This window comes from Poecilia reticulata, linkage group LG13, assembly GCF_000633615.1.
Source record: "Poecilia reticulata strain Guanapo linkage group LG13, Guppy_female_1.0+MT, whole genome shotgun sequence".
Lineage (NCBI taxonomy): Eukaryota > Metazoa > Chordata > Actinopteri > Cyprinodontiformes > Poeciliidae > Poecilia > Poecilia reticulata.
In genome coordinates, this window is record NC_024343.1 from 33,215,132 (window position 1) to 33,234,809 (window position 19,678).

Here is a 19,678-nt window from a genome sequence, read left to right on the forward strand (position 1 = left end):
CAGCTGTTGTGCGTTCAGGGTCCAACCTGCTCGGCCGTCTGAACGTAGATGCTCTTGTCGGCTCCACAGCTCACCAGCTGGACCTCTGGACTCTGACCTGAACCGAAAACAAGCAGAAGCTGAAGGTTCCCTGAACGCATCGCTGGCTCACAGGAGATTGAACCGGAGCAGCCAATAGGAGCGGGCGCCTTGCTGGCCCCGCCCTCACCGGTGAACTTGACGGCGGTGATGGAGGCGGAGTGGTCGTTCAGGGTCTGCTGGAGGTTGTAGTTCTTCTCCTGGTTGAAGACGTGGATGAGCCGATCTCTGCTGGCTGAGGCCAGCAGCTTCACTCCTGAACGTGTCGCAGGAAGTAAATAGGAAGTAAACAGGAAGTCAGCCTTTCTACAGGATCCGGTTCTGCGTTCAGACATTACCATGGCAACGTGGAGCAGCAGCTTGAATCTCACCTGAGGACAGAGGAGAAAACTCCAAACAGAGAACCTCGGAGTCGTGAGCCTCGATCTTCAGCAGCTCAGTCAGGCTTTCCAGATCAAAGATCCTGAAAACAGGAGGCACCACTCGGTTACAGAAACGGATCCACATGGCGGCTCACAGGAAGGAAACCTGATGAACATCAAGCTACAGAACAAAGTCTCTGACTCCTCAGGAGAACGTAAAGATTTCATCCTGATGGCGTTTCTAAACTCATCAGCTCATCAATTCATCGGCCAGCTGGTTTCCCTAATTTTGGGAGATCAGTGATCAGCCAGTATTTATATGTAAAGCTGCTCTTTTCTACCTTAACGGTCTGGAAACCAGCCTCTGTCCTTCTGCTCTGCAGCGAGACGTTTGACTGATGTCTGATCAACTGCACTGTTCCTGACTCAGCGTCTGTCTTGCTACATTTAGCAACAGATCAGGCAAAACAATAAAAAATAAAAAGCTATCAGTGCAGCTGATAGGAGGTGAATCAGTTCAACACTTTAATGCCAAACAGAAAAGGACGAGTTTCAGCAACATTTACCGAATCCTGGATGAAATTACATTTTGATTTTGAACAACTGTAAAAAGAAAAGTAAATAAATCATAAATGATTAAATCAAATCTCCACATCCAGACCGAGTTTCTCTGAACTGCGGCGAACCTTCAGAACCTGAAGTTGCTCCGGTTCTGTTAGCTAACGGCTAAAGTCCGGTTCTGATCAGAAACATGAGGCTCTGCATCTTGAGGGTCTGCGCTGCGGTTTCTCACCTCAGGTTCCCACAGCGGTCTCCGGCCGCCAGGTGCTTCCCGTCCGGACTGATTCCCAGCACCCGGATCCCGGCCTTCCCGTCCGGCCCGTCGGCCTCGGCCCGCTCCCCCGCCGCCTGCAGGCGCTGCACGTCTTCCCCCACATACAGGATCTTCAGCAGGTCCTGGAAGCAAAACGACCCGCTGCAGCTTGAGGAGGAACCACGAGGTCCACTGACTGGACCCGGCAGAACCAGAGAGTCAGGCAGAACCGATTCTGGTTCAAAGCCAACTCCCTACCGGCCAGAACCCATCAGGTCCTCCTGGATAAAACCCAAACCGTAAGAGAAGTTTGTTGGTGGATAAATATCTATTCTGACTCAATAACCGCTCACTCTCTTAAATTCACAGCTGGACCTAGAATCGGTCCAAGGGAGCTGCAACACCGTCCACTGATTGGAGGACAGAAAACGTCACACTGGCATGACGCAGCGTTAGCCTTCTGGGTTCAACCAGCTCTGCCAGGCTGAGTCTGTTAGCGCTGGAAACGCTCCTGAAAATGAACTGAACTGCAGCGAACCGCACCGCAGCGGAGCAAGGCTTCACTAAGCCAGGATTTAGGCCCAACATTAGCTAGCAGCCCGGCTAGCATCCCAGCTAGCCGCTCAGCAGGCAGTACAGCTAGCAGCCCGGCTAGCTGCCCAGCTAGCTGCAACAGTCCTGGGATATTTTTTTTTAAATTAAACCGATGTTCTTTAAAATCCGTCTGGCACGAAACTGCAAAGTTCAGGTTAAAATGAAAGAGTAGAATAAGCCTACTTAGTTTCAAACTGATGTTTTTAAGAAGTTTACAAAGATTAAAAATACCAAATAAGGACATTAAAAAAAGAATCATAACTAAAGTAACGTCCAGTTCAGCTTCGACTTTCCTTCAGTGTTTTAGCTTGAATAAATTTTGATTAATGGAATCATTTGAAGCCACTGTGATGAGCTGAGCCTGAACCGGTCCGGTCTCACCTGGCTGTACTGGTTCCTCTGCCTGATGGGGGCGTCAGAGTGCCACAGTCTGATGGTGTTATCAGAGGAACAGGTGAGGAAGGACGATGGCGGCAGACGGGCCTGAGACGGATCCTGCAGCTCCGGATAAACCTGGAGGACAAAACATTCCCAACCGTAACTGGATCAAAACTAAAACATCATCTTTCAGTTTCCTGATTTATTAATAACTTCATAACGTTGATATTTGATCGACCCGGTTGGTCCAGTCCAGGTTTCTCTGCTTCCAAATCTGAACATTTTCTGCTGCCGTTATGACATCAGACCTTCGTATCGGTGATTTAGATGAGAGTGAATATGAACCAACAGGAAGATTACTGATTGATGATCGATCAGAATATTGATGATGCGTTCCTGACCTGGATGTTCCACACGCAGCTGCTGTGGTACAGAGCCGAGTGCAGCCTCCCGGCGTTCTTCACGTCCGCCACGTCCCACACGTACACGCTGTGGTCCGTGTACACGCAGCTGAGCCGCTGCCCTCTGGGGTCAAAGGTCAGCGCCAGGGTGTCGGGATGCGCCACCTCGGAGCCGGCGGGGGGTGGGCTGCTGGGGGAGCAGCAGGTCAGAGGTCAGAACGGGTGTGACGGCGCGGGGTGAGAGGGCGCGGCGGCGGCGCTCCGACCTGTGCGGCGCGCTCCGGGTCAGATCCACGCCCAGGCGGTGCGGCCGCGGCAGCGTTCCCACGTACTGCAGGTCGGCCGGCCGGAAAACCCGGATCACTCCGTCTGCGCAGCCGCAGAACACCCAGTCCTCGCTGACCGCCAGGCCGCTCGCCGCCGCCGTCTGCAGGAGAAGAGGCGGAGTTATCCCTGGAACGCCCCCGACATGCCAACATCACGACCTCTGACCTTCAGGTTCACAAAGGCCTCCAGCTGCCGGCTGCTGTTGAACAGACACAGGACCCCGGCGGCGGTGACGCAGTACGTGTTGCTCGCCGCTTGGCCACGCCCACACGCCACTCCACAGAACACGCTGTTCTTATGGTCGCCTAGCAACCCAGACCGACCAATCAGCGGCACGGTGCTGTTCACCTGGGAGCAGAGAAGGAGCAGGTGAGAGCCAGGCGAGCGGCAGGGAGCCGGGCTGTGATTGGCTGAGGAGGCGTCAGCTGACCCGCCGGTCCTTGGAGCCGTCCAGGTCCCAGAACTTTACGTGTCGGTTTCCCGCGGTAACGAAGTAGCTGCTGTCCTGGGAGACGGAGACGGAGAAGACTCTGCTGGACACCTTGTTGGTGGCGATGATGGAGCCTTTCTGCTCCGGGTCAAAGGTCGAGGTAAGGCAGAATGTTAGCAACAAGTAGGGATGGGAAGACAAACAATGACATAATAATGCAGCAGAAAACCTTCAGCCATCAGCATAACTCAAATATAAGAATATTTATCACCATCATAAATGAAATGTAAGATTTATATGAACAGAAAATGAAGTGATAAAACTTGGACTGACCCACTGACTGAGCCAAAGAACATGTGACTAACACATTTAATGGCAACTTACCGTTTAAAAAATTAACCAAAGACATTTTAAGACTTTATAGATACAAGAATTTAAAGCTGCACTGACATCCTGGATATCTGAAGAAACTATGGTAAGTCTTTTCTGGAGGGATATTTTTCTAGAGAACCTGTTTCTTTCACTTCCTGTCATCAGGATCGGACAATCAGGTTTTGTCAAAATGTGACTTAATTCATCAAACGTACAGATTTAACTCCCAGTAAGGAAACCTGGGTGTTTTACAGGCTTTAAAGGAAACCAGCCAGGATTCAGAGCTCTGTTTGTGTGTGTGTGTGTGTGTGTGTGTGTGCGTCCTCACCCTCCAGTCCCACACACTGATGGTCCGGTCATGCTGGAACCCCACAGAGACCACGTAAGAGCCGCTGCAGGAGAACGCCACGCAGGCCACGCCGTACTTATGGGCCTGGACCTCGGCCACCTGACCTCCACCCACCTCCCACACCCGGACGCAGGGCATGTGGCCGCTCTGGAACAGCAGGGGGCGACGTGAGGAGACCAAAACCACCCAAACACCAAGAGGCGTGCGGTTTGTCCCTCACCTCTCCGGTCACCAGGTGCTTCCCGTCAGGAGAGAAGCTCAGGGCGGTGAAGGGCTTCCTGGAGGCGTTGATGATGTGATCCTGCTTGTTGTTCAGTGGGTCCAACAGCACCACCACACACCTGGAGGAGGAACAGCAGCATCATCACACGCTGCTCAAACCTCGGCAGCTGCCACCGTTTATGTGGCAGTTTGGATATGAATAAGTTCATTCTGAACAAATCAATAAAAATATTAAATAAAACAAAAAAACACCAATACATGTACATAGAGAACGCGTCACAGAACGCGTGGCGGCTGAATGTCTCCACTGGAACCCCCCGTCTTCAAATCAAACTAAATTGGTGTCAAATGTTTGTGCAGTAAAAGTTTCAGTTTGTGTCGTTATCATCTTAAAGATGTTTATTAATAAAGTTTACAGATTTCATGATCAATATTTTCAAAACGTAGGCGAATTGATTGATTGGCACCAAATTTGTCTGAAGTGAATTAGGTGAGGTTGACCTTTAATGACCTCTGGACACATTTAACATCTTTGACATTTTACTGCGACACAAACGTTTGACACCAGTTGAGTCAGATTTGACGAAGACGGTTTGAGGAGGAGATGGAACCTGACGCGGCACTCACCCTGCAGGATAGGCAATACGGCCAGAGTTAGGGTCAGAGGTCAGGAAGCTGCTGACCACCGGGCTGATCCCAAGAACCTTTTCCAGAGTCACCTGAAGCAAACAGACCAGACTGCTAAAGATCAAACCGCTAAACCTGCTGGTAACCAAAACAGGCCTGACTGAAGACTGTCACCGTTTACAGACATGCTAAGCTAACGGTTCCAGAATGTATTTCACAGTGGCGTGAACAACTGCTAATCCACATCACCTGCTGTTGCTGCTCATTTTAGCTACTTTTTAAGCTTAAAAACAAACATCTAGAGCAGAGGTCCCCAAGCTTTTTCCTCTGAGGGCCACATAACTTTTACCTTCTCTGGTGGGGGCTGGAGTCAGTTTGTAACAGAGAAAGTGTGACACGTTCATCACCTGCGCTGCCGATTTTTACCCAGCAAGCACATGGGCAAATACCGTTAGTGAAACGGTCACTGGGACTGACTAGTATATATTCCATTGAGGGAAAGTAACTTTCACATATGAATTCCTCATATGTTAACATAAAGGCTCGTTTTGAAGTATAAGCTGTTCATAACAAACACGTGTGTTCATCTGCTCTACCGCTAGCAAACAACCATACTGATTAAATAACATAAAAGTCGAGCAGTTCCCTAAAAGTCCAACAGATGGCAGCACAAAACACCCACAGTTTACAGGACACACTTCCTGCTACAGAGCCCCCTGGTGGTTGAAGAAAAATACACATATAAACCGGAAAATATATAAAATATATGAAAACAAATCTGAATGGTCTCTGGTATTGTTCAGGGGGCCGGACCAAATGTGGAGGCGGGCCGGATCTGGCCCGCGGGCCGTAGTTTGGGGACCAATGGCCGGATCTGGCCCGCGGGCCGTAGTTTGGGGACCAATGATCTAGAAGAATCTCATGACAGACTGTCGTCTCGGGGTCAGGATTTAAATACAAAACAAAAAAACTGAAAAGGAATTTACAACTTGGTGGAAAATAAATAGATTGATACAAATTTCAGATAAAGAATAAAATCTGTAAATATTTTCTTCATCCTTTCCAGACTTGAAAAAAACTTGAGCGCACAACAATGAAACTGATGATATAGTCATGGTACTATTAGGGGTAGGCGACAATTTCTGACCTCCATGTACTAATTTAACTATTTAGGTAAATAAAATGGAGATTGGTGAGCCTAAATAATCCCAATTTAAAGTTATAATATGGGAAAATATATATATATTTAATTGTTAAACTGGCTTCAAAGAGGATAAATAATTGTCTTGCATGATGAGGATGGAAACTCTCAATGGCATTATGCAAAAAAGCTATTGATAACTAATATTTCCAAAGCTTTAAAAGAGCCTTTTGTGTTCAGTGGATGCAAGTGGAAAGGTGAAGGAAGCCCAGATGTTGTTATAAACTGAAAGCATAGATATGATTTTAACTGGTTTAAAACATGGGAGATGTGGAAAATACAAACACCGAAGCTGCTCTCAGCTTGAAAAGAGTGAAACATCCCTTTAACTGGATCCTGAACCCGAAGCTGTTTAACTTCGGATGTGAGGGAGACGGAATTTACCGCAACACCGGTGGCCTACATGTGTGTTGTTGTTTTAACTTTCCCTTGTTGCTGCGTTAAACTATTTAACCAACTTTTTTTTTTTTTTTTTTAACTCGGACAATTGACAAAAGCTTTTTCTTTTTGCTTTTCAAAAGATAATTCGGTTCTAGCTTCTCAGAACGGTTAGAACATCTCAAAAACGCCGCGGAGCCAAAGCTAACGGTCCTAACTGCTAACGGTTGTAGCTCAAGACTGTACCCGGGCGCTGGAGCTCTTCCTCGGCTGGCTCTGCCGGCTCTTCCGCCCCGCTGGCTGCCTCCTCCTCTCCGCTCTATCAGCCATACCGGCAAGTGGCTAAACTTTCAAAAGAAAACAAAAACATAAATAAAACGGCCTCGGAAATGGTTTTAATGCCCAGCAAAAGCGCAAAAATTAATCTCACTTGGTTCAGAAAGTTTTGTTCACAACAAGCTTCTGCTGGTCGCCATGATGGCAGCAGGAAATTTGATACCGATGTAGGCGGCGGGACTGTGGTTCAAACTGAGCCCCGCCCACTGAATTGACAACCAGCCAATCAGCTACTAGGGATTTATTCAAGTGAAGCTACCAGCCAATGAGGATAAAGGAAAAAATCTTTGGAACTCGTGAAAATCTATCATAGCTAAAGTGCCAAAACAAACAACTGCCGTACTTCATTATACCTTTGCTAAAAAGCTGAATATCTGATAATGTCATCAGATGGAAAAAAAAATTATTTTATGTGCAAATTGTGATAATCCAAAGACTAAATAAGAAAAATTGGTAGAAAAAGCACTTCTTTTGAACATAAAACGTTTGAAACCAACATTACAGATACTAAAAAGACATGTTATTTGGGGGCGCTTTTCTCTGCACTCAAGGACATTTTACAATTAAAAGAAACAGTACAACAATGAAATCACTTGAACAGAAAGAGCAAAATGCAGCTCATAGAATAAACAATTGCCAACAAATGTGTTGTGATTTGAAACGCTGGAGTGAATTGATATTTCAGAGTTGAGATCAGTGGTGGGAAGTAACGAAGTACTTAAGTACAATTTTCGTGTATCTGTACTTTACTTAAGTAGATTTAATAATGGCTACTTTCTACTTTTACTCCACTACATTTTACAGTAAGTATCTGTACTTTATACTTCACTACATTTCTACAAAACTGTCGCGTTACTCGTTACATCCAAATCGCGTTGTGCTTTTTTTCCGTTAAAATGTGAAGTTCAGGGACTTAAGGTGGCGCCGTAAAATCCGAGCAATAACGTAACTTACGTGTCTGTTGTCACCCATCGCCTCCACCTTTACTCGCACGCGGAGCTCCAGACATGCGCAGTGGTTTCCTCTGAGCGAGTCTAATCATCAGTAATATAATAGCTGCATAAATTGATATGGCTACATGTAAAATCAGCAGCGCTTTGCTTTCACAGACGGTGGGACTTTGTCCAACTTTTAGCGTCACTTGGAAGGAAAGCTTAAAGAAAGGTAAGATCTGTGGACGTGATGCTAGCTAAGCTAGCTGTACAGAGACACATGTTGCATCTGCGATATGGGACAACGCTGGTACATTCAGGAACGATCCGATTCTTGTGGACTGATCTTTACTGATTACATTTATTTAAGCTATAAGTATTTAATAACTAGTTTTTTATGGGAATGTGGATCTTTCAGATCAATTTGAGAAGCAATTTTGATAAGTAAAGTAAATTTTTTTGTGTCACGTAGCGCGGGGTGCTGGTCTTGACTACAACTCTGCTACGTGGCTCCTTGGTTGCCTGTCCTCCCCCACCCACCTTCTTTCCATCCCCTTTCTGTTGGATTTCTTTAAAAAATAAATGCCACTAGCAGCAAAAAAAAAAAAAGAAGTTCCTGTTATGTTTGGACATGAGACAAGATGTTTCCATCCCTGAAACTATGATGCATAGAATCACATATCTAAGTCTAAACCATGTTACAGAGAGTAAACATAATAAAAACATGCTTTATCTGTGGCATTGTTCATTAAAATGGCACATTTCTAAAGTATTAAAATTAAATACGATCGGTTCACTTAATGATATTAGCGATTAGGTAACGCATTCAGCAAGCACTTTTACTTTTAATACTTAAGTATTTTTAAAAGCCAGTACTTTAAGTACAAATGCTAATGTGGTAGTTTTACTTTTACTTAAGTACATTTTCTGAGTACTTTCTCCACCACTGGTTGGGATGATAATGAATCGCAGAGACGATGACAGTTTTGGTGCCGTTTAGTTTAAGGATATTTAGGGTGAACCAGGTTTTTATTTCAGAGGTGGAGTCAGAGAAGGTCATGGGTGGAAGAATGGACAAGGGATTAGTGGTGATGTAGCGCTGGGTTTCATCAGCATGACGGTGAAAATCAACATCAGATTCACACAATATAAAGCACCAAGGGAAAAACGTAGATGAAGAGAAGCGGTACCGCAGAGCGGCTGGTACCGCACGGTTTTGCAGCTGAATGGTTGCCATGGAGATTAAAGGATTAATCTAACATGCATGAATGTATCAAGGAAAGGAATAACATCATAACATGTAGAAAGATCGAAGCTCATATTACTGCCACTTGCACAGGAAAATATTTTTTATAGGTGAAAAACTAAATGTAATTGATTTAATAAGCAGCCATATGTGTTACGACTGAGGTGAGGAGTTCAGGAAACTGAACATTTCCTCTGAGGTCAGGGTGAAGCGAACATCTCCATCAGCAGAACTCGTCCATCGTTGCTGCATCTTCAGCTCACTGGCCTGACTGCTGCCACCTGGTGGGCTGCAGAGACATGGCAGCACAGTTACTGAGGGGTTTCTACAGCTCAACATGTGCAGGAGCTCTGCAGCGAGGAATACCTGGTAGGTGAGGAAGGTGACACTCAGTACAGCAGCAGGAGAACCAGACAGAAGATAAAAACTGGTGTAAACACTGAAAGTGAACCAGAATCAGACAATTATCAGGAGAACAAGTGAGCTAGCTGGTGACTTCAGCTGGAGCAGATCTTCTCCTCCTCTGCATATAACCACCTGTGAGACGAAGGTTCCCATCTGTGGTTCTTTCTGGTTCCACTCTTGGTTCTGGAAACACGAAGCAGAGGGAGATTATTGGCTGGATGAACCATTTATGACTTTGTATTTTTATGATTTAAAGAACTTTGGACTGCCTTGTTGCTGAAATGTGCTATACAAACAAATTTGATTGATTGATGTGAAATCAGGACCGATAGCAACCTCTGGTTTATTTAGCATTGACAGACTGTTGTTCCTTTGGAAATTTGGAAAATCCAACATTTTTCCATAATTGTCCGGACCGGAAGGAAAATTAAAGCGAACCTTCAAATGCTGCTAGAGGAACCTGCTATCTTCCTCTACCAGCCTGACATGTTCAGGCTGGTAGAGGCTGAACATGTCTCTACCAGCCTGAGACCCAGTTAGAGAAGAAGTGCCACTGTTTGACTCACCTAAACAGTTGAGTTTGACGGTTTCAGTTGAAAATACTTTAAAAAACCGACATTCCCTGACAGAAGATACTCGCTTAATGCAGCGATTATAGATCAGAGACATTTCTTGCTGGGATGTCTCTGTGTTTCTTTCCATTGAAACAGCAGAGCCACAGCCCAGCCATTTGCAGATAATCTCTGTGTGGTTCGGGGTCCACTCATTGTGTTCCGAAAGCGTTCCCAGTCGCCATTTTCCCTCCTGTTTTATCTGGAGTCTACCTTCACAACGCCTGGGTCCCTCCACCAACCTCAACGGTTCTAAAGAGAAAGCAGAAAGTCATCAGCAAAACATGGAGCAGAAATTAAATCAACAGTATCTGTGGCTCCTCCTCTACCTGAGCAGGTGAGTCCAACAGCTTTTCCAGGTGAGCAGGAGTTTCTGGCTGAGTCGGACCTTCTACAGTCCAGGAGAGAAGACTCATTTCCTCCACACTGGAACTGTGGCGTCCATGTTGGAGCCTCCACCTCTCCATAGAGCCCTCCCGTTAGGACTGTAGGAGACCCACAGTGAAACTCCCTACACACCACCTCTGCTTCCTGGTGGTCAAAGTCAGCTTCACACACTGAAGACCAGCTCTGGTTAGACTGGTCAGACTGGGAGACCTTCACCTCCAGTCTGCCTGAACAGCCATCTCCCCCATTCACCAATTTGACAGACTCTGCAGAGACAAAGAAAATATTTTATCCACAATGCTGTGCATGAACGGTTTCTGCTGACCATTACTGTGCTGACCAAGGCCAGGGAACCCGAAAGCTCTCTGGCTTTAAGAGCTGAGAGCTGTGTGGGCCCTCAGAGAGCCCCCAGGAAACCCACACAGAGTGGTGGTCCATGAAGCCACAGCGGTCAGGGAGAACCCGGGCCGGCCAAGCAAAACCCGGCACCCAGAGATCCACCGCTCCATCCAGGCAAAACCCAAATCCCTTGACCTCAAACCCTATTCCACCCCATCGTCCTCGACTCCAGTGCTACCGTTTGTCTGGAAGTGAATGGATCCTAACCTTTGACATCATAGGGACTCCCCAACTGTGTGAAAATCCCTTCTTCATAGGAGCACATGATGCCCATTGGTTAATGGTAACAATTCAGGGATTCCCAGTTCCCTGCTGGTCTGGTTGGTTTTTTGTGTGCAGTTCAGTCCTTGTTCTCCATGCGGCTGTGGTGGGTTTCCAACACTGCACTCACATTATCTTTGTAGGAGTTATGGCACTTCACATCATGCCAAGCAAACCACACTGCTGGTGAATTTTTGGAACATCATTGTGAGGGATTAGCTTTAGAAAATTATGCAAACTTTACACAATTGGAGATAAAATAGACCAGGACTAAGAGCTGGACTATAAATCAATGACAATATATATCGAGGTAGGTACATGATTAATGTCAGTAGATTATATGTCTAGTGGAATATTCAATAATTTCATTGAACTCTGATCCAGAATCGCACAGCATTCTGGGGAATGTAGGCAGAAGAAAGACATTAGCTGCTCAACGTCTCACAGTTAGCTAAGCTAGGCTGCTGAAATCTTCACTCACTCTTTGGTTATCTAGAAACAACCTGTTGAGTAACTTGTGTAGCAGCAGTTTCAAATTTCACCATTGAGCCTCATGACTGCTTGAAATTAAAACAACAACATGGAGGAAGCAGGAAATGTTTGGTAGTATTTCAGATTTTTAAAATCAAAAAAACAAATCAATAATTATCCATAATGACCGATATGAAACGCCATATCGTCCAACTCTACCGGGACTTTGGAACAGACTCTTAGCTAACGCCAAACATCACCAACCTGACAGGAGGAGACACACAGGAGTGTGAAGACGTAAAAGTGATGCCGTCACTTCTGAGATAAAACCAGTCAAGAAGAACTGGTCACATTCACTGGTCAAGAGAAGACCAGTTAATATGGTCTTCCCTTGACGTCTTCTCAGACGTTCTAAAACTGTAAGTTTTAGTTTACTGATTTATTTGACCTGTCAGGAAATTTGATTCCTTACATTTAACAAAGGTTAAATGATGAAACTGAGACCCAGATCCAGTCTTCACATAGCTCAGCATCTCAGTCAGACTCAGCAGTGAGGAAGAGGTTGATGTTTGTGACAGACTTACCTGAGCAGGTGAACCATGCAGAACCAAAACTTTTTTCTTTTTTTGCACAGTCCTTGAGATCAGATCCAGACAGAAGACACTCTGAGGTGATCATCCATACAGGGATTAAAGATGAAGGCTCATGATCTCTAGCTGAAACAGCTGAGCCACAGTCCAGCTGTCTGCAGATAATTGAAGCTTCTTTCAGGTCATAATTAAAACCTTCGATTTCAACTGGTCTCCATTCTCCCAGATTCAACTCCCATTGACCGTCACAGCGTCTGGATCCTCCCACCAACCTGATGGACTCTGAACAGAAACCAGACAGAAGATTCATCATTTTACTGTTGAACAAACTAAGTTTGATTTTGAACTCAAGTCTAGAACTGAACAAACCTTTCAGGCTGCGGGTTTCATCTGCATGAACACCTGGGACAAATGTCAGGAAGGAGAATCAGAGATGAGACGATCAGGATCTGAACCACAGTGAGATTTTCCTTTTCTGGTCATTTATCTCTCCTATCTCAGTACATTTCAGCACAACACATCTCATTAGCAACAACAGAAGACTCTGCCTTCAAAAAAAGGGAAAGCAGCTGCAGACAGAGGCTGAACTTTGGATGATATTTCTTGCATGACTTTGCTGAACTGAGCCAAACATTGTTTAATGTTGCTGTTTAATCAGCTACTTGAACAGCACAGCCACAGCAGGAGCACCATCAGGGTCTGGTCCATGTTCAACAAGAGGCTCCGAAAGGAAGACGTTGGTTTCTGTCTGTCTGTGTTTCCAGCTTTTATTTCAGATCTGAGCTGTGAATCAGAAAGAAACAAAAACAATTAGAGCTGAAGCAGCCTCGTAGGGCCCTGGCAGCTCAGCGCCGCTCCGGCCTCATGGCGGCCGCCTGTTCTGCCACCCCGTTCCTGTAGAACCGTCTCACAACATATTCGACTAGGCAATTTGGCGAACCTTCAAAACAGCCTTCATTCCAGGTCAGTACGAGTCCAGCAGCAGGTCTTTAAAGTTAGGATGGAAACCAAGACAGGAGTTATTATCACTTCCTGATTTATGGCGAGAACTTCCTGTAGGATTTTTAACATGTCGAGTGGTTATCAAGGTTGTTATCAAGAGTTAGTGGATGCATTTTAAATGTTATTCATCCACTGCGGTGCTGGAGGAGACACCAAATAATATGAGTGGGCGGGGCTTAAGAGGTGTCATTAATGCACCACACCAGTGTTCAGCAGTACTTCCTGATGACGCACAAAAAATTGGACTGGTTTGTTTATCAGGAAAACATGAATGTTGGGGGCGTACTCGAATTCCAATATAATCCTATTGGCCTGTTTAGAGGTTAACAAAGGTCATTGACATTCAGTTTGGTGTAATTCGGATGATACATGTGTTATTTAGAGCCAACCGTATGCGTACAGCATTCAGCCACCAGCCAGTGACGAGAGGACTCAGCATCATGTTATTGCTGACCTTTATGAATCAAAGAGTAAAAGGAAGACACCCGTCAGCACCCGTCCTGTTTAAGGGGGGCGGGGCTAATGTGATGTCACCAAGTGACCATGTGATCAGCGCAGCTCGGTAATGACACACAGTGGAAGTTTTTACACCTTGATGTTTTATGGTCATATTTTGCTCTGCTGCAGCCAAAAGATTTTGATAACTTTTGATCCTCAAAGCCTCAAGACTGTGCTGAGTGATTCTAAAGTCTGCATGTGAAAAGCTGTAGGAGGATTTCGCTCAGATACAACATGTCCAAACGAGACAAAAGATGGCTTTGATCCAAAATGGCCGACTTCCTGTTGTGTATTGACCATGTCTCCGAGAGACTTTTCTTGTAGGTCTTGGCATGATATATGTGCAGCAAATTTTACAGGACAGGACAGGGTTAGATGACACCAGAATATGACCACATAGGATTGTCATCCAACATGGAAGACTCATATCAGTCTTGATGCAACTCAGCCTGAAAGTTATTGGATTTTGTTTGGTCAAGTTTGCTGTATGGCCACGCCCCGTAAACATGCTCAAAAACTCAACATTTTGATAACTTTTAATCTCCCATCCCTTAACTGCATACTAACAGAAAATGAAGTTGAAAGCTCAAAATCCAAGGAGTTTGTAAAAGTGAGTAAACATGAAAATAGCCAAACATTACCCTTTGACCTAAAATGGCTGCCTTCCTGTACTTCTCCAAGAGACTTTTTTCCCCCCCAAAGTTTGGTGAGTTTCGCTAGATTGGCAGAATATAATAAGAAACCTTTTGATTACAAAATACCTTCTTAGCTCTTTCACTGCTCTGGTCTATGGAAGAAGCAGCTTTTTCTAGTTTTATCAGCTGCTGATTTGTAGATAAACAGCAGAATCTGAAAAGATAATTTCAGAATATTGAGTTACTGAGCTGATGTTGGTTGCTTCAGTTCTGGGTTATGAAGAATGTAAAGGAAGAAATTATTAGGTCATAACACTGGAATGAGAAATGTCAATGTTTTCTAAAATGGGAGTTCAGCTGAGGTGCTGAACTGGAGGCCTTGGTTGCTTTAGGCAGCTTTCCCTGGGAGGAGACTCGTGGGCAGAGCCAGAACCCACTGAGAAAATAGGGTGTTACACAAAAACCAGCCAATCTCACGTCAGTGATCCAGTGCCTTGAGGCATCTAGGGATAGAACCAGTCCAGACTCGTCATGTCCCAACAGAACAAATGTTCTGGTTTCTGCTTGATGGTTGAATCCCTGAACCAACATCCAAACGCTCCGTTTCTTACAGTAACGCCCTGACTGAGTAGTTTAACTCAGGAAGGAGTGGAGATTTCCCCCATGCAGAGGTTGTTGGTGCATAAAGATAATCAGGTTTCAGCATTTTCTGTCCACTGATCCCGAGTTGGTGAGCCCTCAAACGCTGCCGTCCATCTCTTCCTGATCAAATAACTTTCTCTCAGTCCAATCATTCACAAATAGTTCAAGATAGTTCAGTTCCTGAACAACATGGCGAGATGAGAGGCTGCAGAAACGCAGCCAGAGCCTGTAAAATTTTACCAGGCAGCACCAAGCACAGGGAGGAGACACATAAACACAACGCAAGAGAGAAAAACTCTGCTGAGGAAGGGAAACAGACCTGCAGAGAGACGGGTCTTCATGTGTTCAGGCAGTTCGGATCAACATACCTGCAGCCGTCCGTGGAAACGCTCCGTCTGCTCAGGCTGGAACTCTGAGCTCACATCAGCAGCTGCAGGCTCCGCCTCCTCCCGTCCCATCCTGGCACCTTCTGCTGCTCTGCATCTGGACAGTTCCCATTTATTGTCAGCATTGCCAGGTAAATCCATTTAGGTCTCATCATAAAGGTCGTTTCTGTAGGTGTGAAAATTGTCCTGGGAGTTGTTGGATCCAGCAATGGGAGAAACAAAAAAAGAAACAAACAGCAGCTGGAAGCTAAAGGAAAAAGAAAAAACTCTGAATCCCAGAAAAGGCTCAACAATCAGATGAAGAAAGCTGCTGGTTCTGTTCTGGTTCTGTTCAGGGACGACTGTAGACTCTTTGGGGATTATGATGCAAAGACTGATTTTACATAAAATTAAGGAAATTACAGAAAAGTGTCTTCCGTCAGAGGTTTCTTCAAAGTAGTTGGAACAGAGACTGCTACAGGAAATGTCCTACCAACAGCCTTCAGCATCTAATTTAACTCTGAAGAATATTGAATTAATAAGTTACATTTAATTTCCTTTTCAGATCAATATTAAATTGAATAAAAGGTTCCAACAAATACTTCCTCCAAAATACCTTCAATTTTATTTTAATCATTTTTAAAACGCTGCCTGAATGAAAACACGACGACTCAGATCCGTTTCATTACAAATTTATTCTGCGCTCAATCCACAAACTAAAATCTTCTACAAATAATCCCTCTGATTCCAGGATAATCTGGACGTTTATTTAGCTTCCAGCTTCATTTGGAGTATCTACAGAGGTTCTCAACCTGTGGCTCGAGGCCCCTGTGAGGGCCGGACGCTGGATCAGTTTAACTCTGCAGCTGGAGGGTCCGGTTCTGATCCAAAACCAGCAGGCAGAAACGACAGATTTAACACAATCAGAGAAAAATCAAAAGCAAAATAAAACCCCAGAGAAGGAAGTTTAAAGTGATTCAGCATCAAAAGGTTTTAGTGCAAACAGAAGAAGAAGAAAACTTCACACTGGCTGCCGGTAAACATCATAAAATCATCTGTTAGACTTCAGACATTCAGCAGAACCTCCCGGTTCCTAAAGGTCCAGAGCAGGAAGGAACCCGCTCTGAACATTCCCAGAAAACTTCTTTATTCCCTTTAAATGCAGTAGGGCCACCTCTGCTGCCCCCTGGTGGCTCGGCAGTGAAAACCTGATCAGATTCTAGTTTCCCTTTCGTTCAGCGATTCATTAAAAGTCGTAAGAGGTCAGAAACTTCACTTACACATTTTAAATCCCATAATTTCAACATAAATAATGAGAACAGATTGGTTAGATTCAGACTCTTCCTGTTGAGCCCATCATCTGAGGCTGGGGGCGGGGCTACACGGCACACCTGGAGCGTGTTACCTGAGAGCTGAATCAGTTTATTACAGACTTTTAAAAGGTCCTGCATCCGTTGGTTCTGTTGGGAGTTACCAGCACCCCTGGTGACAGGTTTCATAAGGAAATGCCGAGTCACTGGTTGCCATGGTGACTCCCTCGCAGCATCAGAACAGTTCTGACCCGTGAACAATCTGGAAAGCAAACTGACTCTGGAAAAAAAAAAGTGCTGGTTTGTTCAGGTAAAGTCCAACTTTCTGTCTGGTTCAAAGACTCTTCTTTGTGGTTCTGAGTGAGTAACGGGTCGGATAGCAGCACATGCTACAGACTCTGTTGCCATGGAGACGCCCCCCTCCACTGGCCGGTTCCAGTAGCGGGTCCGTTACACCTGGACTGTGGGAACGGTTCCCAAAAGGCACTTTGAAGGAAGAATTAACCAGAAACATTAAAAAGCTCAGAGTTCTGACCCGGTTGGGTCCAATCGTGACCCAAACGTGATTCAGATTAAGGCAAAGCGGAGAGTCTGAGCAGCTGCAGGATTCCTGCTCCATTTGTTCTGGGTTTCTGGTCCAGGACCTGAAAACGGGTCGGATCCGATCTCACAGTGTCACACTAGTACCAAACGCTTCGATCACAGCAGAAGAAAAGAGGAAGAAGTCATCAAGTCTCCTCAGCAGGTTCTGGTTTGCAGCTTTAGAGGTTCTGAAGAGGAGGCGAGGGCTGGTTCTGGAGAACCGCGGCTCAGGACCGGAAGACGTGCACGGCCCGGATCACGTACTGCCGGCAGATGGGACACTCGCTCATCCGCTTGCCGCACTTGGTGCAGGTGACCATGTGACCGCACTCCAGCAGGACGCAGTCGATGGGCGAGTCCATGCAGATCTTACAGAGGTTCTCCTCCTGGCCCGGCGCCGGCCCGCCGCCGCCACCTGCAGGAGGACCGGGACAGCGTCAGACATGGAACCATGCAGCGGTTCCCCCGGACCCACAGAACCACACTCACCTGCAGGGTTCACAGAGTTAGCCGCTGAAACAGAAAAACAATGACATCATCAGAGAAGCAGCCAATGGGATTCCGCGATCCAGAAAAACATCAGCTCTGCTAATGATGACTATTTAGCAGAAGCTAATGCTAAATCACTCTAACACAGTGGTTAGCAGAAGCTAATTTTAGTGAAAGCTAATGATGAAGCACCAACTAGAATTCAAATTACATGTTTGCCATTGACAGACAACAAGCTGCAAGTTAATTTTGTCATTATTTCCATGTCTTGTAAAGCCCTTACATACAACATTTACATCTTGTTCTCTACTGTCCATTTTATTTTGTTGCTGTACGTTTCTTGATATACAAAAAGTTATCGGGGGAAAATAAGAGAGAAACTGTATAAACAGTCTTCAACCACTTCAAAATAAGAGCAGGAATATAAAAGATCAGCTGCCTGAAGAATTCTTAATAAAAAATTCAAAATATATATTGAATTGTATTAAACTGAAAATTTACCAAAAAAAGCCAAGAAAATTAGAGCTTTAGAATTTACTCTGAAAATTAATTTGGAGGAAGTAAAGTGCTCGAAATAATTTTAAAGGTAGCAAAAACGGAATTAGCTAAGCCTTTATTACGGAGCTAATTAGGAGCTAACAATTAGCTAATTGCTAAGCTAACATTAGCTCTGCTACCAGAGGGTTAGCATAAGTGTGCCACTGAGGATCACCAATCAAACACTTCCTGCTCAGTTTGGAACAGAACCTGAACCTGATACTGGATCAGAACCATTAGAACCCAGATGTTCTGATGGTGAAACTTGTTGGTCTCTCCTCACCCAGCAGGTTCTGCTGGTCCTGGTACAGCCGGGTCACACGCTCCATCAGCTCCCACTTCTCACAGCAGCCTTTGTAATCCACGAAGTTCCGGGCCAGAATCTCCTTCAGCTGCCGGACGCTCAGGTCCTCGATGTCGTCCACGCTCTTCAGGTCCGACAGCGAGGCCCGGCGCCCCGACACCGGCGCCTCCTCCGGGTCCCAGGCCTGGAAGACATGAGTCGGTTAGCAGAACCGGGTCGGTCAGCGGAACCGGGTCGGACGTCCAGATCTTCTACGGAACTTACCGGGTCGTCGTCCTCCAGCTCAGCATCAGAGGGTGGAGTCTCTGAGTCAGGGGGCGGAGCTTCGGGCTCCGGAGTGGGCGGGGCCGGACTCGATGCATCAGAGGACGAATCAGAAACAGAGATGCGAGGAGTCGGGTCCGGAGGGTCAGAGGTCACGGTGGGAGGCTGGACGATAGGGGTGTCGGGGGCGGAGCTGCCAGAAGGCGAGGACTGCCGACTCAGCACCAGCTCCACCAGCTCCTCCTGGGGGACAGGAAGCACTGGCTTAACTGGAGGGAACCAACACGTCCACAACACCTGCAGCCGCTCTCTGATTGGCTGCTGCTGAAACCACGACGACACGTCACCTTCTCTCTGCACAGGTGGGTGGAGACCTCATGCAGGTGCAGGTAGTCTCTCAGCTCCTTCACCTTCAGCTTCATCAGCTCCGCCCGCTCCAGCATTTTGCCATAGAAACGCTGACAGGTGTGACAGAGGCGTGGCCGCAACCCCTGCTGGGCGGAGCAGCCGCTGCAGTAGTTCTTCTTACAGTCAACACACACATGCTGGGGGACGGGTGGAGACAGGTGGGGACATAAGTGGACAGCAGGAAACTCAGCCAGTTTAACATGAAAAATCAGTAAAATCAGAACTGTCAAACCGAGGCTGCTCCTCCAGAGGGCGCCATTTCACCTGAAACATTTCAGTTTTACTTCAACTAACCGTCAGTTTCAGCTTACACCATTTACCACCTGGAGCAACAAACTCAACTTCCTGCATTTCTAACTTTAATCTGTCTGTTTAACCAAACTCAACAGATCGGCTCCTGAACTCATCGGATCGGCTCCTGAACTCATCAGATCGATTCCTGAACTCATCAGATCGGCTCCTGAACTCATC

The 19,678-nt window shown here is 46.0% G+C and overlaps 3 protein-coding genes across 15 annotated transcripts in view; all 3 read right to left on the reverse strand.

Annotated features, from left to right (window-relative positions):
- Positions 1 to 7,631, reverse strand: part of wdr62 (WD repeat domain 62) — an 18,018-nt gene extending 10,387 nt beyond the window's left edge. For 3 of the 7 annotated variants that reach the window (XM_017308299.1, XM_008426797.2, XM_008426793.2), the window contains exons 1-14: positions 6,964 to 7,631; positions 6,780 to 6,880; positions 4,955 to 5,046; positions 4,326 to 4,446; positions 4,085 to 4,252; positions 3,385 to 3,522; positions 3,120 to 3,302; positions 2,894 to 3,054; positions 2,628 to 2,817; positions 2,230 to 2,361; positions 1,234 to 1,397; positions 450 to 541; positions 209 to 334; positions 27 to 97 (exon numbers count right to left, since the gene is read on the reverse strand). In XM_017308299.1, coding sequence (XP_017163788.1) covers positions 27 to 97; positions 209 to 334; positions 450 to 541; positions 1,234 to 1,397; positions 2,230 to 2,361; positions 2,628 to 2,817; positions 2,894 to 3,054; positions 3,120 to 3,302; positions 3,385 to 3,522; positions 4,085 to 4,252; positions 4,326 to 4,446; positions 4,955 to 5,046; positions 6,780 to 6,863 — 1,722 coding nt within the window. In that variant the 5' untranslated portion in view covers positions 6,864 to 6,880; positions 6,964 to 7,631. The other 4 variants (XM_008426794.2, XM_008426796.2, XM_017308297.1 and 1 more) reach the window with 4 other exon arrangements.
- Positions 7,632 to 8,676: 1,045 nt separating this feature from the next.
- LOC103475289 (scavenger receptor cysteine-rich type 1 protein M130-like) lies at positions 8,677 to 15,417 on the reverse strand. 6 transcript variants are annotated; one of them, XM_008426799.1, is made up of 8 exons: positions 15,317 to 15,417; positions 12,541 to 12,954; positions 12,166 to 12,453; positions 10,393 to 10,716; positions 10,019 to 10,315; positions 9,585 to 9,635; positions 9,414 to 9,486; positions 8,677 to 9,336 (listed from the first exon to the last, which is right to left on the reverse strand). In XM_008426799.1, exons 3-7 carry the CDS (start codon positions 12,257 to 12,259, stop codon positions 9,437 to 9,439), a joined length of 816 nt encoding a protein of 271 aa, XP_008425021.1. In that variant the 5' UTR covers positions 12,260 to 12,453; positions 12,541 to 12,954; positions 15,317 to 15,417; the 3' UTR covers positions 8,677 to 9,336; positions 9,414 to 9,436. The 6 variants fall into 6 exon arrangements, 5 of the variants coding, with proteins under 5 accessions (XP_008425021.1, XP_008425022.1, XP_008425024.1 ...); XM_008426800.2 differs by having other exon boundaries at positions 15,268 to 15,329; XM_008426802.2 differs by lacking the exon at positions 15,317 to 15,417 and adding an exon at positions 13,112 to 13,643.
- A 572-nt stretch (positions 15,418 to 15,989) lies between these two features.
- The window catches only part of rffl (ring finger and FYVE-like domain containing E3 ubiquitin protein ligase), a 6,644-nt gene continuing 2,955 nt past the window's right edge, over positions 15,990 to 19,678 (reverse strand). The window contains exons 3-7 of one of the 2 annotated variants that reach the window (XM_008426806.2): positions 19,147 to 19,344; positions 18,800 to 19,042; positions 18,515 to 18,719; positions 17,695 to 17,718; positions 15,990 to 17,620 (exon numbers count right to left, since the gene is read on the reverse strand). In XM_008426806.2, coding sequence (XP_008425028.1) covers positions 17,433 to 17,620; positions 17,695 to 17,718; positions 18,515 to 18,719; positions 18,800 to 19,042; positions 19,147 to 19,344 — 858 coding nt within the window. In that variant the 3' untranslated portion in view covers positions 15,990 to 17,432. Of the gene's footprint in view, positions 17,719 to 18,514; positions 18,720 to 18,799; positions 19,043 to 19,146; positions 19,345 to 19,678 lie in introns of both variants that reach the window. The other variant, XM_008426805.2, reaches the window with a different exon arrangement.